Raw genomic sequence first — 22,711 nt, 5'->3', positions numbered from 1 at the left:
ACTCAAAAAAATTCTCAGTAGCTTTCCTAAAATGTGTGTAATAGCCATAAAAGTTCTTTGTTGTCTTCTTTCTTTCTACATTCAAATATTAGCTAAGATTTTATCAGAGCAGCATCTTCAACACTTTTTTTTTTCCATTATAGCTAACGGTCTGGCCAGCTAAAGAATTACAGTATTCTTAATCATGGGACAAGATGTGTGGGCTTCTGGAATAGCTGACTAATCTCTGAATGCTAAAACTTTTCCCCCCTCATTCCTAGTTTCTCACATGGTTATAGAGGAAGTGAATTTTATGCAGAACCATCTTGAAATAGAGAAGACTTGTCGAGAAAGTGCTGAAGCTTTGGCAACAAAGGTGAGACATTTCATATAAAGGAATTCTACCTAAGCTTTTAAAGTTCAACTTGCTTTTCTACATAGTGACCTCTATTTTCTTCTGCTTTTCTAGCTCTCTAATCAGTTGATTCTGATCCTCATCAGAGGTCTCAGAATCCTGAAATGTGATTATGTAAATATCTGTCTTAATGCCAAGATTATTTTGATTATAAAAAAAAGAAGTGTTTGTATATGTGTATCTCAGTATTTCTGTGTGTGTGTGATTTTTGCCTATGAAAATGGTCCCAGAGTGGTCTGTTGAACTCGACTTTCCTGATGTCTGTGCGTTTGGTTAAAATGCTAAACAAGTTTAAAACTAACTGAAAGTGGCATAAAAGAGCAATGAGTGTTTCCTGTTTGAATCACATGAAAAAGTCAGCCTCAGACTGTACATTTCAGGTGATTATTTGTGAAAGCAGAGTGAGGGCATGCTAAAGGAGACCTCCAGTGCACCACTGATTGCTTCTAGCTGATGAATTTACCAAGTGTGTAATTTTCTATATTCTATCTCATCAGAAGTACATTATTATTAAGGAATATTTTTTTATCTCTGTCTTACGTATTTTGGGTTGGGCAAAATGCATCTGAACCACTTCATCAGAAAATGGATTACAGCGATTTTCAGCCAGATTTCATTAGTGATGCTGGTTTTGTTTCTTTCCTCTCTCCATTGTCACCTATCTCCATAGTGTTTCTTTGGATGCACCTGAAACTCTATATATCAGACAGTCAATCAGTCAATTTAATCTATGTGCATTAGCATTGTGCTTGCTAGAGGTATTTGCTTAATTGTTTGCATAACGACACTACATTAGAATTCATAAGATATGCAGGCAGAACCTAAATAAGTATATTAATGCGTGTATATAGCTTCTCTTCCATTATTTGTCCAAAGAATCTATAGCGATAGAGGCCGTTGCTTTAAAAAGAATGATAACATGGAGGTTCTATTCTGTATATCTCTAGTGTTCACAGGTTCGTAATACTGTTTGAATTTCTTTTCATTTCCTTTTCTTCTTTTGGGCCAAGTAGGAAAAATGTATTTGGAGCATACTAGCTATTCTGAATCTTGTAGTGGCTAAGGATAGTTTCTGTATTTTCTCTTGTTTTTGACAAGTATTCCTGTTGCTATAGTACATCCACAGTGAGAACCCTATCTCTCAGGACTGGCAGTTTATGGAAAACAATGGTTTGGGAGGCAGTATATACAGGTTTTATTACCAGTTATATAATTTTGGACATACGTGACTTTGACCAGGTTAATTCTGTTCCCTAGACGGCTGTTGTCTCATCTTAAATGACAGGATAACCTTGAATTAGGACTAAAGTGAAAATGGGATTAAAGTTTATGATAACTTTAATCATTGGTCCCCTTAAAAATTATTTTATTATTTTCCTCCCTTTCGTATTTAACAGTTGATTTGGAGCGGAAGAATTCACGCATCTAACCTGCAATTATCATGTCATAATTTTCAAAGTAGACCAGGGTTGATTTCTTAAGAATACCCAGACCCACTGCTCTAGGAGTATGGCCCAGGCATGTGAATGTTGAAAAAGTTGCCAGGTGACTGTATAGTCATCCCTGGTTATGACAGTGTGTTACTAATCTCTGGGGTCATTTTTACAGTTTAGTATTGATAATAGAACCCTTAATGTAGAGTTTGTCTTCTTAAGAAGCCCTTTTGAAAATGGACAAATGGTTTGTTTTTGAGGCTACAGTGTACTTTAGGATACAATGTATGTGGACTTTAGAATAAAAAACCAAAAAAATCTATTTGATTAAATGCTATCAATATGCTCATTAGATGTGAAAGAAGCTACAGCTTTGAATACAAAGTTTGGAAACCTCATTATATGTGTGACCAATAAGTGAAAGTAACACATCCTGATTTAAGTATTAATTGTCATTTTTGAAAATAGTTTTCATTTTCCAAAAAGCAAAATTTCTGTAAGTTCTTATTTTTCTGAGTCTTTGCTCTCAAATTAAGGGCAAATAGAATGTTTAATTCTTATGATGCAATTTGGATTATTTCCTTAGAAGCAAGTATGGATGCTTTGCTTTGCTGAAATGTGAAAGTTAAACCAATAGAATATAGACCAGTTATTTAAATTGTATGATCCAGGTCTGTTTAACATGGTTATTTTGTATGTTTAACTGTCCATTAAACTGTGCTCTATATAAAAACCCTGTTTAAATTTGAATATAGCATAAGGTTCTGTTCCTGTAGGGTTATGAAAGGTTTATTTTTGCCTTCTAACTTAGAAGAGTTCTGAAACAGAAGCAGCGTGCATTAACCTATATAATCTGATGGCTAATAACTGCAGTGACATTGCTTAGCTTAAATTTGTGAGTTCAGAGTTCTCAAAAATTTCTACTTCATATGGTCATAAGATTTCATGTGTATAAATCTTGTATTTTCTTCTTTCAGAATATGAAAATGATGTTTCCAGAGAAGACTTTTGAAATTATGTTTGGCTTTTTTTCTTGAGAAAGTAACTTTGTTGAATAGAGTAATTGTATTACAGCCAAATAGCTGGTAGATATTGGTGCCTAGTTTGATAGGAGCATTAAACTCTTTTGAGAGCAGAACTGTTAACTGTTACGTTATCAAATGTTACTTTGATGGTGGCCTAGGAGGTAGTATGTTAAGCATCAGATGGCAAAAATGAGTATTTCCAGTTTTTCATGAATCCTGGGGAAAGGAACATTGTATAGATAAATGCCTTGGTTGAAGAATACTAGCTTATAAATGATTTCTGGAGGAAAATTAATTAGTAACAAGATTAATCTCTTTTGTTACTATTAGCTAATATTTGTTGAATTTTTACTGTAAGTCACTTACTATGTTAAATGCTTTATATATAATATATCATTTAATCTGCATATTATGGGATGGAGACTATTTTAATCCTTAGTAGCTAATGAGAAAACTGACACTGAAAGATTATTCTAGAGGCAGAGACAGAATTTGATTGCAGAGCTGTGTTCTCAGCTCTGCTATAATACTGCTGCTGCTAATTGTATAGGAATAAATACCCAAGTACTGCATTCCTCCATATCAATTATTCTTAGTGTTGATGTACATTTGAATCACCTGGGAAGCCCTGAAGAAGTACTATGCTGGACTCTATTGCCAGAGATTTTTGGCCTGGTGGGAGGGCCTGCTTCCTCAGGTCAAATATGGGAAGATTTTTTTTTTTTAAACTCTACAGATTGTAATGTGCTGGGCTGGGAACCATTTGTTTATTAGGAGGCAGAATTACAAATTAGCTCTTGAGTTTTTCCACTCTTTTCTTAAATTGTTCTTTTTTCCCTGCATTCTGAAAAGATATCATCCTTTGAGAATTGACAATGATCCTTGAGCCTCTAGTGCCGTGCTCTAGCATCGATGTTCAAAGAAGCCACGACAGTGCTTACTTGAATTGTCCATCTGAAGGAAGAGGGACTGGGAAATCGTAGGTCTCTGATCATATTTCTGATCCTCTCCTGTGATATGGAGAGCTAGAAGCTGGAGCTATATCTGGGGACTGGGAGTAAAACTCTGTGCCTGGTTCTTTGAATGGATCTCGCCAGCCTTCCCAGGAAGAATCCAGGAAAAGGTTCATAGCCATTCCTGAGTGATCCTTCCTGATTCCCCAGAGAGGTCAGGGAACCTCTTGTGTTCCAGACCTTGCTAGTGATATGGGCTGGGCTTTCTCTGAGAGAAATCCTGAGGGGTCCTAATCATGATGACAAATGAAGAACCAAAGCCTTGAGACAAGTGCCATACTAAACATCTTATTCTGGTGTAAGGTTTACATAGAAAGGGCCTTTAGCGTTCTGGTGAAATATTTCTATTTGTATTTATATTCAGTGTCAGTTATTAAATTCAGAACTTGTTTTGATGGCCAACAGCCCTTACTAACTGCAAGCACATTTCTGTATCTTACATTTTATACTAGAGAAAGCAATCTACTAAACACTTCCTACTTAAATAAGAGAAGATCTTTCATATTCGAGTCTTGGGAGTAAAGCAAAATCATATTTTCCTTCAGTGGACTTTGGATCAGGTTTAGTCTTGATGTGTGCTTTGTATAACATTTATACGCACATGAATACAGGAGCTAAAGAAGGTAATGATAATTAACAACCAACTCATTTTTTACATAAAGGGCGTGCCAAATACATCAATGAATTAGGTTTGCTTTATCTGCAGTGACATAGAGATAATAGAAACATAGCTTGAACTTTCTTCTGTTGTGTATTATTAGAATTCTAGGGATAGACAGAAACATGATTTGAATTAGTTTAAGCAAGAAAAGGGGGAAAAAAGTAGGAGTTTGTTCAGAGCGATATTGGAGAATCCCATACAATCCATGAGCTAGTCGCATTTTAGGAATAGACTGGAACCCTGTGGGAAGCCCAGTGTCTGTTGCTTTTCTCTGTCTCTGCACAGTGGCTCCATTTTGGCCTTGCTGCAGACTGCCTTTCTCTATTCCTCAGTTGAGTAGTGTGGTGTGGTTGCCAGTAGCTACTGTACATCCAGACACATGGACAGGAGTTCCTGTCCAGGAGAACAGGAATTGCTTTGGGAGAACTTGGCTGTTCCAGAAATTGTGTGGAACATGAAGAGGCAGTGGCTGTGTCTCAAAAACAGGGAGTGTGGGACAAACATATAAAAGGTGTTCACAGCACAGCATCAAACCAAATAAAGTGTCTTAAATGAGGACTATTAATAACTGGATAAATTGAAATTTGATATAATCTATTCTGGTGTTTTATCTTAATTCTTCTTGTATTTATCCGTTATAACTAGCATTTTCACATGTAAGGCATAGGTCTTAATTAGTTTAATGTTAAAAAGTATAAATAAAATAATATTTAGTGACTCTTCTGTTTCATGCTGTGAATGTTGATGCATGTGTAGACAAAAAGACACTTAATTTGACTGTTGTATAAAAACCCAAGACACTCATTTGCTATTAAAATAACTGTCTTTATATTTGCCTTAGTTAAATAAAGAAAATAAAGCATTGAAAAGAATCAGCATGTTATACATGGCCAAGCTGGGGCCAGATGTAATAACTGAGGAGATTAACATTGATGATGAAGATTCAGCCATGGACCCGGAGGATGTTGCCAAGACTTGTGTCTCAGTACAGTGTCAGAAGCAGATCAAAGGTAGGATTCCTGGCTTAATTATTGAACATGGTTTTGACTCCTATTAGGATAATGCTTCTCAACCCTGGTTGCACATTGAAATTACATAAGGATTTCAATAAATACTGATGCCTGCGTCCTTTTTTGGAAAAAAATTCTGATTATTTGTCCCCGAGGGTAGTCTGGTTGAGAATCATGATGACTGTAGCTTTATGAGTTACTTTCTTGTTTGGGATTAGATACTTTTGAAAGCGCCATCTTGACAGGAACAGTCAGTTAACCTATACATGTCTTAAGGATAGGACTGTGTGTTAAGATATTTTTGTTAAATGAAAGAATGAATAAAAATTTATTTGGCCAACACCTTCTATTAGTCGGATTTCTCTGTTGAAATCTTTGGGGAAGATTCCTCCCGAAATTGCTTTGTCTCTGCCCTCTAAGAACTTCTCCTAAGATTCAGGCAATGAACTAGAAGCAGTATGTAGTATTAAGCAACTGTGTTGGTCCCCAAATGATTCTATAAGACAAAACCACATAATACATCTGTGAAGTACACATTAACTCTTTTAATAAATAAACACGCACATATAGTTTAGGATGTAGGAAAACAGTCTAGGGCTTGGTAATTATTGGAGCATTTTAACTTACTGTACCTGTCAAGAATAATATTTGTTGGTCTGATAGATAAAACTTCAGTTGGAAATAGAAAGAAGAAAGTAAAAAGAAAGCCATTTTAACCCTGCGTGTGCTCAATTGCTAAGCCGTATTCAACTCCTTGTGATGCCATGGACTGACCACAGCCCACCAGGCTCCTCTATCCATGGGCTTTCCCAGGAAAGAATACTGGAGTGTGTTGCCATTTCCTCTTCCAGGGGATCTTCCTGATCCTGTAATCGAACCTGCGTTTCCTGCATCTCCTGCCTTGGCAGGGAGATTCCTTAACCACTGAACCACCTGGGAAGCCCCTCTTACCCTCTCACCTAAGAAAAAATTGTATTTATGTTGGCAGGAATGGGGAGAGGAAGTTTAAAGGCTTTCCTTTTGTTTCTATTTCTCCTTTCTGTTAGATTTTGAATAGTATGGTCTCTGATTCTTTTTCAAGATTGTCCGGCAGTGGAGAAAGTGGTTTTGAAAAAAGTCTCTTGAGAGCCCCTTCATTAATCTGGGTTCGTGTAAAAAGTTTGATTTAATTTATTAGTAAATAACCATATAGTGCATTTCTTATTGTCCTTGGAGAAGGGTAAGAAATTAAAAGCACTTAAAAGCTAAGTGGCAAAACTATGTGGGCCTGGGTATAAATTTAAGTACTGTGTTAGTCCATGTATTTTTTTTTTTTTTTAACATTTGAGCAGTAGATGTAACTTTAATATAACACCAGAAGCTTTTGCTCTTATAGTGCCTAATATTTTTACTCTAGTAACACAGTTTTCAGTTAATCTCAATAATATGAAATATGAAATAAATTAAGAAACAAAACACCCACAACTCTGGAGAGAAAATTATTAGAAATAACCCTTTTTCAAATAGGTTATATTTTGAGTCAGTTCAAATAATATTTAAGGGCTATAAATTGGCAGCACGTCAGGATTTTTTTCTTTAAATCAAAATCTCCAAATTGTTAGCTGCCCCGTTTGTTTGTATTGCATTGTGACAAGAGCCCATGGCCATTATAAAATAAAAAAGAAATTAGTACAATGCCTTAATTTGTTTTGCCAAAAGCTTAAAAAATCCTTCTTCTAAAATGCCAGACAGTTTCTAGAATATAGGTTTGATACAATGCAGAGAAAATATAATCTAGTACATTTAACATAGTGAGAATGCCTGATAGAAAATTTAAGAAACATAGCTATATTAGGAGTGGGGAACAAGTGAAATTTCCATTATCTTTTGCTGCTTCCTTTTCCTTCTAATTGTTGAAAACCTTTGACAGTAAACTGCTCATGGACTGGTATTTTCAATTCTTCTGACAAGATTGATTTCTTCTTTTAAAAATGAGGCTTTATTTTTTCTTTAAAAATGCAGAACTTCGAGATCAAATTGTATCTGTTCAGGAGGAAAAGAAGACATTAGCCATCGAACTGGAAAATCTCAAGAGCAAACTTGTAGAAGTAACAGAAGAAGTATGTATCTTAGGCCCGAAAGGCGGGACCTTTAGTGTTTTAAGATGTTTGGGGACAGGCTGCATCAAAAACTTGCTGTTGGAAGCTAATTTCTGACATGAGAACCATGTACCAATTTTAATCTTCTCTTGTCCCCACTATTCCAGACCTACAAAATGGTATAGAAAATAAGATCATAAGCATTCATGGGCCCACTCTGTAGCTCAAGAAATAATGTACTAAAACAGCATCGAAGTGTTTCCTGTTATCCCGCATGTTTCACTGTTTGCAGATTTGTGACAGTGATACCTGTATCTGAAATCAAACACTGTTGCTGCTGGTGAAGAATGATTTTGCTTCTCTAGTCGAGGGCTAACTCAGTAGAGAAAGGCTCTCCTCCTCTGTACCTCCCAACACAGGCATATATGGTAGATGGTAGAATGGGTTCAAGTGGGTATTTGGAGAATCTTTTTATTTTTCCTTCTGAATTGTCTGTAAAAGCAAGAGCACGTACTTAGCGTTCTTTGCACGCGACTTCAAGAATCTGCCTTTGCAGTCTCAATTTAACTTGTGTCAGTGGTTCTCAGAGTCGGTATCCCAAGGTTTCCCCACTGACGTGTTATAGCACCTTGATATCTTGCCAGTGATATCAAGTGTCCCAGAGTATTGGTCCCTTCAGTGAGCAGCCTCATCCAGTTCCCATACACGTATTCTTAAGGACCAGAATGTGAAAAAGGTTGGGAGGCGGTGCCCATCTACCTCCCAGCCTCAGTTACTGTTTCAGTAAGTGTGAGTGGGAAGAAGGATAATGATATTTTGAAAGTACTGAGCAGGGTATACCAGTTACTAATTTAAACAGAAAGCAACAGTATACTTTGTACTAAAAGAGACCAGTCCACAGACTCTCTGGAAGTGCTGATGGATTCAGGGGCCCTTTCAGGACCATCATCTTAGCTTGTTTCTTGAGTGTTATCGTAGGAGAGAAAGACATTTTGATGCATTCCATTTCTCAGTTATCATTATTTATTGATGATTCACTTCCCTCCCATTTAGAGGTATTATTGGAAGCCATTTCAGAAGTTAGTTTTTTTATGATCATTTCAGACATCTGAAAAGTATAAAAAGTAAAAAAAAAGTATGAACATCCATATGCTGACCATGCAGTTCAGTCCATAAAACGTTAACATGTTATTGAAACACATGTGTATCCCTCCCTGAGTGCCTTCTCCTGACTCCCTGCCCTGTTTCTCTAAGCAGCCATTATCCTGAACTTGGTTTTTATGATTTCAGTGATTATATTTACATATCTACTACAATAACTAGTATTGTGAATGTTTTTAACTATATAAACTTGCTTCTTAAATTCAACATAATGCTTTTGAGATCTATCCACTTGCTATATGTAAGTTTACATTCTGTTTTTAGAACTTTACTATGATATTCTCTTTTCCTGTGATGCCAAAAATTATTTCAGAAATTGAAGTTTTTTTGGGGGAGGTTTTCATATGTATTTTATTTAAGCCAAAGGTCAAAGCATTTTTTTATTTAAAAAAAAATCTATGTATGTTTTACGTAAGCCAAATGTCATCAAAGTGTAAAATGAATGCCAAAATTTAATATTGTATTTCTGATTAAATGATTCAGGTATATTTTGGGTGCAATCTAGTTGGATTTTTCCTTTTGAAATATCATTTACGTTGGATGACTAGAACATTGCCATATTTAAGGAGCAATGCTAATGCTATTTGGAATATGTAAAGAAGTTCCAGATATATATCCTAAATTAAATAAATACTTTGAGGCTATAAAAATGCTTTAATAAAAGCCTAACACAGTGAAGGCAATTATTGCTTTAATGTAGCATCGTGTTGAAAATTGAACAGCAGTTTAAGTCACCCATCATCATGTCATGTTTTACAATTTTGGATGTTTTCTCCTCTCACAATATCACATTTTTAGGTAAATAAAGTTAAACAAGAAAAAGATGTTTTAAATTTGGAAGTTCTTGAACAGAGAAAAGTCTTAGAAAAATGCAATAGAGGTATGTGTTTCTAGTCTATTCTTTCAAATCTGTAACTTACCTTGTTTATATATATTTTGTATTATTTTATACCTGTGTCTAAAGAGTGTGGTAGCAAAAGTTTTCTATATTGTGTCTTCTTAACATCTAGCAATGAGTCTCTCTCATTTCCTGTTCTTTTATCACCTAAGTTAGAGCAGAGGAAATTTAGAAGTGCTTCTGCTTAAGGAATTCACAACCCACTCATTTTGAAACTTCAGACCTAAATCCTCTTTTGTCCTACATGTATCCTGGGACCATGGCCGTACTGGTATTTATGTATCTGGTAGGGTTATTCAGTAAACCTCTCCTCAGTCCAGCAGAGATTGGGATAGCTACATAAATACATGCAACATTAGATGATAAAATTTTAAATTAAGAGGAAAAGGAAATAGTTTCATCAGTACTATCTAGATTCCATACATATATGTTAACATACAATATTTGTCTTTCTCTTTATGACTTCGCCAGGTACAATAGGCTCTGGTTTCATCCACCTCATTAGGACTAACTAAAATGCGTTCTTTTTTTTAAAGCGGAGTTGCTTTCCATTGTATATATGTACCAAAATTTCTGTATCCATTCGCTGTGGAGATGCAGACATAGAGGACAGACTCATGGACACAGTGTGGAAGGGGTGGGGGCCAAGTCACTTTGTTCATGTCTGACTCTTTGTGACCCTATGGACTGTGGCCCTCCAGGCTCTTCTGTCCATGGGATTTCCCAGGCAAGAACACTGGAGTGGGTTGCCATTTCCTTTCCCAGGGGATCTTCCCAGTCCAGAGATTGAACCTGCATCTCTTATGTCTCCTGCATTAACAGGCAGTTTCTTTACCACTAACGCCATATAAGAGAGTGGCATGGAAACATATACATTACCATTATATAAAATCTAGTCAGTGGGAATTTGCGGTGTACCATAGGGAGCTCAAGCCCGTGTTCTCTGAACACCTAGAGCAGTGGGATGGGGTGGGAGTTGGGAGGGAGTTTCAGGAGGGAGGGGACATGGCTGATTCTGTTGATATATGGCAGAAACCAGCACGGTGTTGTAAAACAAATATCTTGCAATAAAAAATTTAAAGAAAAGAGGATATGGAAAACAGGACAAAGGGAAAGTGAAAGTATGTGTGCAGATACAAAGTGCTTCCTTGTTCCAAGTCCTTGCACATTTCCTGCCTGTGTGCCTGAAGTCTGCCTGTGAGCTCTCTGGGAGCCAGAGCCATGAGAGATTTGTGATCTTTTCTGTGAATCACAGAAAAACTTACCTCTTCGTCAGGAGAAGCAGACCTGCTAAGAAGGAACTTTCTTCTAGAGAAAATTCTGTGTAATTTGATTTTATCATCCTAGTCATAAAGCATAGCATCTAATCTCATGGTGCCGTTTCTTATGTCTCCGGGTTTAGGACAAAGGAGTTATGCCAAAGTGCACACGTAATTCTCAAGGGGAGCAGGGTTTCTTCCTGTGCCTTTTGTTCTCCTTTTTCCCTTCAGCCACTGTCTTTGCTGGTTCAGAAACTACAACTCGAAAAGGAAACCTTTCAGACCCAGGACCTTCCCTGTTGGTAGTGGTGGTGGTTCTGTATCTTTGTGTCATTCATGAATTGAGATTCTTTCCTTTTTAATAAATCAGCTTATAGCTAAGTGTGGGAGATGCACTGGGTTGTAACATTTCCTTTGCTCTTTGTGCATTTAAGAAGATAGAAATGGCATAGAAGAATTTTCAGTTGTGATACACTATGCTATGAACAGGGTTCTACAAAGGTTAGTATGATGGCCCTTGCCGTCAGGGAGTTTCCCATCTGGGAAGAAAGAGAGATTATGTAAATAAATACATGACTAGGACCAACCCAATTTATTTCAGGATCCAAGAGGACCAGGACATGTGAAAATTCACTTTTTATCATAGTGTTCTGGTCATAGGAAAGAAAGTCAATTATCTTGCCCAGGACTTCTTTTTAAAAATAGGTTTGAGAATCATTTAGCTCTCAGGGACCTATAATTCACATCACAAACCACCACTTACATTGCTTCACTTGAGCAAGACTGTTAGTCTTTCCTCTGAGGAGGCGGTAGATTGACCGAGTACAAAGTTTGAAATTCTATGTCATTACACAGCAAACCAGTTCTTAGTCAGTTAAGACTGAAGTGCCCCGGAGGAACAGCTTGTGAAAGCAGCCATTAAGAGAGCCTTTTTAAAGCTTTTTATCGCTATGACTCAGCTCCAAGTTGAGAGTGCCTGGCCAGAATCTGATGGAGAGATCAATGTACTATCCACCCATGTGGTACCTAGTTGGTGATGACGCCATCACTCCCTCTGTCCCATCTATATCATTATTTAACAAAATGTCAAAAAGTAGGAAAGAATTCATGTTGCTTCTATTTGACAGGATATTCCCTTTGAAAGTTTCTGCCCACAGGGATTCTTTAGTTCAAAGCTCTGACTCTGGGTCTCTACAGATCTAAGGCTGTTTCTTTTCTTTATAAACATGGATAACACTTCGAAACAACTAATACACACACACACACACACACACACACTCACACACACATACATTTTTCTTTCTTTTTATTCAGGTAACATACTTTTTTTGGTGGGAAGTATAAATGCATATTGGAAAAGGAAAAAAAAAATCTCAACTTTTATAGTCCAGGTATGAGCGCTGTTAACATTTTAGTGTTTATTCTTCTGGGAGAGGAAAGGAGGGGAGGGACAGTTTATAGGTAGGGGACTAAGAGGTACAAACTATTATGTAATAAGATAATTTACAAGGATATGTTATACAACACAGGGAATATAGTCAGTATTTTATAACTAAATGGAGCCTAACCTTTAAAAATTATCAATCACTATACTGTACACCTGTAACATAATTTTATGCATCAGCTATATTTCAGTCAAAAAGCCTATATATACAGGTTAAATTGTTTGTTAAATACGTTTATAATATATATGAAGTATAAAGAAAATACCAACAAAAAGGATAGTCTTTTTATCCATTGGTACTTTACAAGCCCCTGAACATCAATCTCTACTTATATTTCTTCACTGAATTTTTAACGTAGTTTTTATTTGTAGTTTTTCAGACATGTATGTATCTCTGAACAGCATATTATTTAATTTTGCGTGAACTTGCTATATATGCTGTCGTTGTCCCTGTGTCCTTCTGCAACTTTTTGCATTTGTGAGGTTCATCCATATTAAGGGGTTGTACTGTGGTATGTTTCTTTTCACTGCTGTATAATATTTCATTTGATGTCTATACCAAAATTTGTTTATCCAGTATCCAGTTGGTGTATGTTTGAGTTTTTTTCCAGGTTTTTGCTATTCCAAGTCATCCTGTTATGAGAATTCTTACACATGTCTTCTGGTGCAAATATCAAAGAGTTTCACTAACGTACACACCAAATGTAATATTTTGTCTTCAATTTCACTACATAATGCCAGATTACTTTTAAAGTAGGTCTGTAAGTTTATATACCTGTTAACAGTGTGTTTGTTTTCATTGTTCTGTGCCCTGTCCAAACTTGATATAGCTATACTTTAAAATTTTTGGCAGTCACCTCTTTGGTGAGTATAAAAAGACAGCTATGGTTTTACTTTCCATAGCTTTACTTTACTTTACTTGGTTACTGATAAAGATATTTGTTGGCCTTTTACATATTTTCTCCTCTGTGAAACTTTTGTTGATGTGTTTTATATGTGGCTTTTAAGAAACAGGAATGAGTTCATTTTAAAGATATATCAACAAGGTCTTTCCCATTTAGGAAATACGCCTCTACAATATAATTTTTTATGTTTTTATGTTGGTTTCTACCATACAACAGTGCACAACAGTGCAAATCAATCATTATATATAGCCTTTCCCTCTTGAGCTTTCCTTTCCACTCCCATCCTACCCCTTTGGGTCATCACAGAGCACCAGACTGGCCTCCTTGAGCTATGCAGCGACTTCCCACTAGTTATCTGTCTTATACACGGTAGTGTATATATAGCTACACTACCTTCTTAATTCATCCGACACACTCCTTCCCCCGCTGTGTCCCATCATCTGTTCTCTATGTCTGCATCTCCATTCTTCCCCTGAAAATATGTTCATCAGGACTGGTTTTCTGGATTCTGTTATCTATGCATCAATGTACAATATTTGTTTTTCTCTTTCTTCACTCTGTATAAAAGGGTCTAGGTTCAGCCACCTCACTGCAACTCACTCAGTACAACATAATCTGTTGGCAGAATATTTCTTGTATATTTCTCTACTTACTGACCCCTCAATGTTGGGTCATCTAGATTGTTTCATTATTTTCAGCAATGATGCAGAGAGCACCTTTACAATTAGATCTCTGTAGGTTCGTGATTCATTCTTTTAGGAGAATAAATACATTTCTCAAAGTGGAATTGTTGAGTCAAAGGGTATGAATAGTTTTAGATTTTTGATTCACATTGCCAGGTTGCTCTCTGAAAAGGTGTTATCTAATTTATATTCCAGCCAGCAATGAATGTGGGTGTGTGTCTACCTGAATAAGGAATCCTTTTGATGCTGTTTTTTCATCCATTTGCCTGATAATCAGTGTGGCCTATTGTCAATTTTCTTTTCCTTGTCTTCTTAAGTGTCCATGCTGGCAGTAGAAGAGTATGAGGAGATGCAGGTGAACTTGGAGCTGGAGAAGGACCTTCGAAAGAAAGCAGAGTCATTTGCACAAGAGGTAAATGTTTTGCAGAGACCTCATTTTTTAGTTTTATATTTTAAAGAGCTTTGCAGATGACATATGAAAACATTTTTTGAAGTTGAACAAACACTTGTCACTCTGAATAAAGATCATCTGATCTAGGGAGCTATTTGGAATAGTATCAAATTCACTGAACTTGGTGTCAGAGATCTGGGTTTACATTTTACCATGTCATTTGGGTAGTAGTTGTTTGTTACTAGGAGTTCTTAACCTCTTTGGGCTTCACTTTCACCATCTGTAAAATGGGTGATGGTACCAACCTCACCAAGTGGATTGTAAAAGCAAATGGCATGCATCTTCATAAGAATTTTATAAACTAGAAAATGCTATATTGTGAAAATAAATTGTATTTAGGGATACCCATCCCATTACTTGTGATTGAAAGTCCGGTTTAAGTACAGCACTTTTGTATCTTTCCAAAAGCCTTAAGAAACTAGGTTACATCTCAGTATACCATCTGAAAGAGCAACATCATGGTCTTCAGTGACTGTTCAGTGCTCTCATTGTATGCCTTGATTCTGCCTCTTGCTGTGGAACATTGTTACACATGTTATACATCCATTATCTGAGCCTTTCCTCTCATGTTAGAGATGAGCTTTGAGCTTCTCATGCTCTGGGTTAACTTTTTGGACACGTGGTGATTGGGTATTCCACGGCTCTGTGACTGGTTTCCAGGGAAATGATGAGGCATCAGTTGGCTGAGCTGTAACAGCTTATGATGTGTTATGTGTTAACAGCTTATGATATGATCTATATGAGATCTTCTCCATCATGTATACATATTTTGAATCTGTGTGCCTACTGTGGGTTCAAGGAAGGTAGCTAAGGAAATGTAAGCATTCTTAGGTGGAAGTATCCAAGGTATAGAAGGAAGACAAAGTGCAGGGTTATGGGAATGACATTTGAAGATCAGCTGATGATTTTGTGCAAGAGTTTTTCCATATTTGAAGGTAACTGTGGTAGTAATGAACCCTATAAAAGTTTATTCTGAGAAAATATGATTTGAAATATTATGATTCAGTTTATTCAGAGAGTTTAATGAAAGGTGAGTAAATATTTATTCTCTCATTTCTTGGAAGGAGGAAAAAGAATTGACGTGTGTTAGAGCCCTTTGGAAAAATCTACAGCATATAAATAATGGAGCTAAAGAAATGGCTGAGGGGAGAGTAGAGATAATATGAAAATGCCTCCATTGCAAAACTGAAAATGTTGGCTGATTTTGACTTGCATGCAAGGGTCTTAATTTTGAGAGACATTTTCAGTTTCCATTTCTTGTTTGCAGAATGATGTTAGAATACAAAGCAGCTCAGAGAAAAACTTGAAGGCCATGCAATAACGGAGAGGATAGATGGAAGAAGTAAGATTCCTTTAAGAATATAAAAATGAATGATTCATTCTGCCGTGCAACCCGTAGTGATTGGCGCAAACAGTGCTGACAGGTTAATCCAGAATAAGGAGAGAGATGTTTGAGGAGGGAAAGTGAGAGCAGTGGTACTTACCCTGCTGGTGTGTGTGTGTGTGCCTGCACGCGTGCATGCGTGCGCTAAGTCACTCAGTCATGTCCGACTCTGTGACCCCATGGACTGTGCCCGCCAGGCTCCTCTGTCCATGGGATTTTCCAGGCAAGAATACTGGAGTGGGTTGCCATTTCCTGCTCCACATTGCTGGTAGCATAAGTATTTGCAACAGTGATCGATGATTTTACAGTATCTGAGGCTTGATCTACACAATAGTAAGAAGAAAAGACAAAACTGAATTAGAACTGGTATATCTTCCCTTTTACATGGTTTATAGATTCTCAGGTTTTCAACAGACAACTGCTGATAAAAAGTATCTGACTTAACTAGAGAAATACCACTTTTGCATTTTGTTCTTATTGTGTTCAGCAAATATCTTTCAAGCCAGACATGGTGTGGGTAGTGGGAATATCATGGTGAAGAAAGCAAATACGACTCCTGCCCTGTTGGGGTATATAGTGTAGAGCCATAGAAATCATTTTTTAAAGTTAATTTAGGTCACCTTTTTTAACTACAAATATACCCTGTAAACATGCAAACAGTTCTCAAGTGTGTAAATTAAAAATTGAATGTTTCTTCCTTACTTCTACATTTGTCCAATTAAAAAACCAAAAGCTTGATCACTTACAAAGAGGGAACAGTCAGTTGTCCTCATAACTATGTTAAGTGTTTGTATTTCTTCAACATAATTTCAACTCTTGAAACCTTTCCTATAGTTTTTGAATGTATATGTTTTGCTATTTAGTGTAGTTTTTCTTTCCTCTGTTTAAAGATGTGAGTACTTTTTCAACATGTAGTCCTAATATACTGAGGGAATGTTACATAATAAGTTTTGTTTTCAAACAACTGAGATGATAATATTTTAATGTTATTTTTGAAAGAATGAGTTATATATTAATGACACTAAATTTTCTTCTCATTCTTTGAAGAGATGTAGGAAAATTTCTCTGAAATTCTGATACCAATGTTATTATTTGTCTGATAAGGGACCCACTTAATAACTCTAACCAAGAAGTTCTTTCCATAGCTAAAAGCCAAATTTCATTAGTGTTCGGTAACTGAATTTTCTTTAAATACATCTTTAGAAAAGGCATTATGTAGTGTTTTATTTTAGTACTTTAAAGTCTAGAAAAGGTGGTCTAATGACTAATATTTTTCAGGTTGCCATTGTTATTGAAAGGAACTTCTTTTCTGTATGTTCTTTTCATCTTATATTGCAATTTAGGGATTGTTACAGGGCTTTGCAAGAGAAATTCATGTTATTAACATCCCTAAGACACAGTCTTTATTCTTTTCTCTCTAAAATAACAGTTGAAACAATTTATAATCATGTAAGTTAGGCAAGTTTTCCTGAGAGCTGTAACTTTCCCCAAGAGAACCAGAGTACAGCGGAGCAGTGCAGAGCGTCATAAGGCCACCCCTGGCCTCGGTGGTCCTTGTGCCCTGTATTGTCTGACTGCTGGGCCCTTCGCCCTGCCCTGGTCAGCCCTGCTGGCTGCTTCCTCTCTGTCTGCTCCCAGACTCGGAGCACTCTTGGTGAAAGGCCTCACTGGCTGGGGAGCCAGAGAATCTGAGTTGTTTCACTTGCATTTGTTGGCCTTTCATGTTGACTGTGAGATATTGTCTAAGATACCAACACAGGACTCCAACCAATTGAGTTTTAAGAGGGGGAAATGTATAAAAAATAAATTACTGTAATATTATTATTCAATAGTAATCTGAAATAAATCATTTCCATTAGACTATTGGTCTCAAATTTAAGATACTATGATGGAATGTTGATTATGCTTCCCTAGTGCGTAGATTCTTCCAGTCTCACTTTTCTCCAGCCCAACACTTGTGCACTCATGGATACTTACTCATCCTCTGTTCCTGTTCTTACACAGGCATCAGATGGAAGAAGAATGTAAATTTCACTTGCAAATGTTGCTCTACTATAAAATGGGCCTGATTTCAGAATTTGTAAAATATTTTGTGTTCAGACTCGCCCACTGGCTGACTTGTATAGCATATTAAGGAAAAGAAGTAATAGGTGAATAGGAAATAATGTTGCTTTCAACCATGAAAAGTTGTGAAGATTAGGTTAAGAGTATATATAAATTGTTTAATAAAAGGCTCAGTTTAATTAGTATACCTTTTTCCTTCTCCTCTTTACCCTCCTACTGTTAACTACTTTTGTCACTGGGGAAAAGCTGATTGGTTTAAGACAAAAATCTTAGGTCTAGTAAATAACAGAGAAAGAGATTAGCCAGATGGTGAAGAGCATGGGCCAGTAAATTAGACAGATCTGGGTTTAAATCCTGGGTTTTGCCACTCACTTGTGTCTTTGGGAAAGCTGCTTAACCCCTCAGAGCCTCAGTTATCTTATTAGTAAAAGTGGGATAATAATAGTGTCTACTTGACAGTGGTGTTCTAAGGATTAGATGATAAACTGCATGTAAAATGATTGCTGCCACACCTATCCCGCAGTCTTGAATATGTTTTAGCTTCTCAAAGCAGATGCATTCACCTCACAGGGATTGATGTAAAGGATTAAAATAATGTGTAGAGCGTATTTAGTAGAATACCTGGCATAAGTTCTTGATATATATTAGCTGCTACTACTAAGTATTAATATATTTTAAAGCAATAATAAAATATTAAAAGCCACAGTATGGGACTAAACTATTGTATATATACTGTGCTGAGACAAAGGTAAAGGTTCTAAAGATTATATAAAAGCTATGAATGAAAACTTATCATGGTACTCATTACTTCTAAAATCATCATACTACCATTCAGAAATTGCGTTTACCTTTTTAATGAAAACTCCACCTTTCCTTTTGCTCAAGTTTCCATTGAGGAGGCTTGTGAGCATGATTGGTACAAACATTTTTGTAATTAACTTTTGTAGATGTTTATTGAACAGAACAAGCTAAAGAGACAAAGCCACCTTCTGCTGCAGAGCTCTGCTCCTGACCGGCAGCTTTTGAACGCATTAGATGAAAATGCGAAACTCGTCCAGCTCCTTGAAGAAGAGAGAATTCAGCATCAACAAAAGGTAACAGATTTTCTTCTGGGTTTTTAATGCACACACATCCTTACACTGAGAGGAGTTAGTCCAGAAGCTCATAGTTCCTTATGTTGCTTGAGTTACTAAGTCTTTCCAGTGTTTTCACCTTTTAGGGAAAAAACTACCAAATGAACTTCTAGTACCCATCTAAAATTTATAGTGCACTTTTTGTAGGCTCTATTGTTGTTGTTTAGTTGCTAAGTCATGTCTGACTCCTTTGTGAACTCGTGGACTGTAGACCACCAGGTTCCTTCTGTCCATGGGATGGGATTTCCCAGGCAAGAATACTGGAATGGGTTGCCGTTTCCTTCTGTAGGGGATCTTCTGACCCAGGGATCAAACCCACATCTCCTGTGTTGGCAGACGTACTCTTTACCACTGAGCCGCTAGTAGGGTTTATAGTGACTTTTAAACCGTCCAAAGGATCGGAAGAAGTGAGGCAGAGAGACAACTCAAAAAGAGCTTGAATAATGCAGTTTGGAAATCTATGAGTCAATTGTGTTTTTGGAGAGTGCATACACTAGGAGAGTGTATTGTGATTGGTCTCAAAGAGCTTGTTGGAACGCATAGGTTTTATTCAAAGAGAGAGGAAAAGTCCGTGTTAATAGTAATTGTTTGCTTAGAGAAAATTTCTGATTTTGTAAACTTGCACAAATGTATATGTTTAAAGGCTTCCTAAGTGGTTATTTCAATTTGTTTGAGTAGAGTTACTCCAGCTGACACAGCCTACCTCTGTGTGCTCGGCAGAAAGGATAGTCATCGTGGTGGGTGAGAAGGAGAGGCGGAGAGGGGGACAGGCAAACAGGTGGAACAAAGCCTTTCAAATTAAAGAAACCACTTAAGAAAAATTGCATCAATATTCATGCTACTTACAGTGTCCCTAGTTGGAGAGGGAGAGGCTGTTAGCTGCCATTTGTTAGCACCTGTGGAAGTCTCTTTAAGCAACACTGTCGACATTTAATCCTTGGATGTTCCTGGAGTTTTTACCAAGTTGGTTGTGAGGTAGAGTTAAATTTTTTTTCCTTCAATAAGAAATGTTGGTATACATGTAGGGAAGCTCTAAATGAATACATGGTAATAGTGCTTGGCCCTAGGAGAGTGCCTTGGGGGATAGGATGAAAGGGACATTTTTTTTTTTTTGGTTCCCATATGCAGGAATTACCTTTTCAAATAAAGAGAATGAAAGAATGTTTATTTTTATTTAGCTTACTACTAGAATTTTCTGATTTGAAAAAAGCTCTACTACCTGTTTTAGTCACTAAGTCATGTCTGACTGTTTGTAACCCCATGAACTGTAGCACGCCAGGCTCTTCGGTCCATGGGGTTTCCCAGGCAAGGATACTGGAGTGGGTTTGGGTTGCCATTTCCCTCTCCAGAGGATCTTCGTGACCCGGAGATCGAACTCAAGCCTCCTGCATTGCAGGTGGATTCTTTACTGCTGAGCCACTGGGAAGCCCTCTTCTACATGTAGTTACCTCATTAAATAATGCGTGCCGAGAACCTAGTAAATTATATTGAGGATGGGACTAAATTGTTGGGTGTATACCTTGTTCGGGTAGGGTACTGAAGAGTATATATAAGTTATAAATGAAGTTAGAGCAATCAATACTTCTAAACCTGTTTTACTGTACTGTTATTCTGGATAATCTTTCAGGTTTGTGGTTGGAAAATATTGCTTACCTGTCTATAAGTTCCCTTGCAAATTCAGCAATCTTTAAAACACAACTGTGTTGTTTTTATTATTATAATAAGGAAATCTTAAAAATACAGAAAAAGCTAAAGCAGAAAACTAAGATTAATTAAAAATTCCATAGTTTGGTGCATATCCAAACTTTATGTAAATATATAGTTTTATGAATATAGTTTAAATGGGATCATTGCAAGCATATTGTTCTACAACCTGGTTTTTTTCCATTGGTAATAAATTAATATCTTTCTATGTCAGTGTATAGTGAGGTATGTGATTTAAAATTTTTGCATAGTATTGATATTTTACTTACTAAACACTGTAATTTATTAAATCAATAATATTGGTGGACATGTAGCTTATTTCCAAAATTTCCTTGTTGCAGAGAATGCTCTAATGAATATATTTGAACACCTGTCTACTTCTCTGAAACAAGTTCTAGAAGTAATATTACTGAATCAAAGGGGCTTTCCTTCCTTTTTTTTTTAAAATGGTTTTTGTTGTTACCAAATTATCCCACCAGGACTCATTTTACTATTACCTAAGTTTTTGTTTTCAAATGGGCATAGAAGTGTTAATCTGTTTTAAATGAATTTTTTACTTATATGAATATTAAAAACTAAATTTTCTGGGATATAAGTCTCCAATAAATCTATATGAATCACATTACTGATAATATAAGTATTATCTGTGGTGGTAGTGGTGATGGTTTACTTGGTAAGTCGTGTCCAACTCTTGGGACTCCATGGACTGTAGCCTGTCAGCTTCCTCTGTCTATGGAATTTTACAGGCAAGAATTCTAGAGTAGATTGCCATTTCCTTTTCCAGGGAATCTTCCTGACCCAGAGATCGAACCCGCGCCTTCTGTATTGTAGGCAGTCTCCTACATTGCGGGCAGATTCTTTACCAACGAGCCACCAGGGAAGGCCCAGTATTATCTGTATCCCAGGATTTGTGTGATTTTCTTTTTAAGATGAATTGGAATCTCTTTGCTCTGAAATGCAAAGTAAAAGAGAAATATTTGTTTTTCCCCTTGTTTTTCTTGACAAAGGAAAAACTGTTATCACTGTGTAAAAGTCTGTTTGTGATTTATAGGTCAAAGAGCTAGAGGAGCAACTGCAGAACGAAACTCTCCACAAGGAGATACACAGTCTCAAACAGCAACTGGAGCTTCTCGAAGAAGATAAAAAAGAACTGGAATTGAAATATCAGAATTCTGAGGAGAAAGCTAGAAACTTAAAGCATTCCGGTAAAAACATTGCGTAGGCTATTATGTCTTAATATGCGAATCTTTCATGGCTAGTACATTTACTGAATGCTCTGAATTCGGTAGAAAAATTCCAAGCTTTCTTTTAAATTCCCTCATTTCTGACTATTGCAGTTAAGTAGAATGATCACTGTAATGAGATGACTCATAAATATTTAGACTTACTTTTTGGACTCAGAGCTTTTATGAGCATCACATACAGAATTAAGAGACAGAGATACAATTAATACGGGAAGACCAAAACTTCAGCATTTCTCAGGGCTTCAGAGATGAGTGTTCATTAAGTACTTATTTTGTTCATTTTAGGGTGTATTTTTAAAAAGTAACTTTTCAGGTTCATACTACCTTCATCTTTGATGTCTAATTATACACATGAAATAATGCTTTCAATATCACACCTATCAATAAAATGGGCAACAATATATATATTAAATGGAAAAACCTTTAAAACACCAAGGGGTACTTAAATGATGTATTCATTCAGTTCTAGAAGGCTTAACGGGAATGTGTGAGTTAGATTACTACACAGGGATAAATAATAAGTTTCTGTTGGAAAGTAAGTAATTTAAGGAGTCAGGTTGTTCCCTTTATAACAGCTTCAATATTCACTTCAGATATTTTTGGTTAATTTTATACTAGAATTTTTAAATCTGTACAGAAGAATCAAGTAGGCTTTTTTTCTTTAAAAAATATTCAGTGCTTTCTAATCCACAATGAAAATGAACTATAATTTATTTTTTTAAATTTATCTAAAATTAAGAAGTAGTTCATTCTTTTTGTCTGCTGTG

The 22,711-nt window shown here is 36.4% G+C and overlaps 1 protein-coding gene across 1 annotated transcript in view; it reads left to right on the top strand.

The window, feature by feature from the left end:
- The window catches only part of SHTN1 (shootin 1), a 111,444-nt gene that overhangs the window by 43,334 nt on the left and 45,399 nt on the right, over positions 1 to 22,711 (top strand). Inside the window, exons 4-10 of the mRNA XM_068961413.1 lie at positions 261 to 355; positions 5,368 to 5,536; positions 7,538 to 7,635; positions 9,574 to 9,655; positions 14,282 to 14,376; positions 18,811 to 18,957; positions 21,752 to 21,905. Of these exons, the coding sequence (XP_068817514.1) occupies positions 261 to 355; positions 5,368 to 5,536; positions 7,538 to 7,635; positions 9,574 to 9,655; positions 14,282 to 14,376; positions 18,811 to 18,957; positions 21,752 to 21,905 (840 nt within the window). The remainder of the gene's footprint in view (positions 1 to 260; positions 356 to 5,367; positions 5,537 to 7,537; positions 7,636 to 9,573; positions 9,656 to 14,281; positions 14,377 to 18,810; positions 18,958 to 21,751; positions 21,906 to 22,711) is intronic.

The sequence above is a fragment of the Capricornis sumatraensis genome, chromosome 23 (genome assembly GCF_032405125.1).
Source record: "Capricornis sumatraensis isolate serow.1 chromosome 23, serow.2, whole genome shotgun sequence".
In the NCBI taxonomy this organism is placed as follows: Eukaryota; Metazoa; Chordata; class Mammalia; order Artiodactyla; family Bovidae; genus Capricornis; species Capricornis sumatraensis.
Note: the sequence above shows the minus strand (reverse complement) of the source record. Positions and strands in the feature narration are given on the sequence as shown.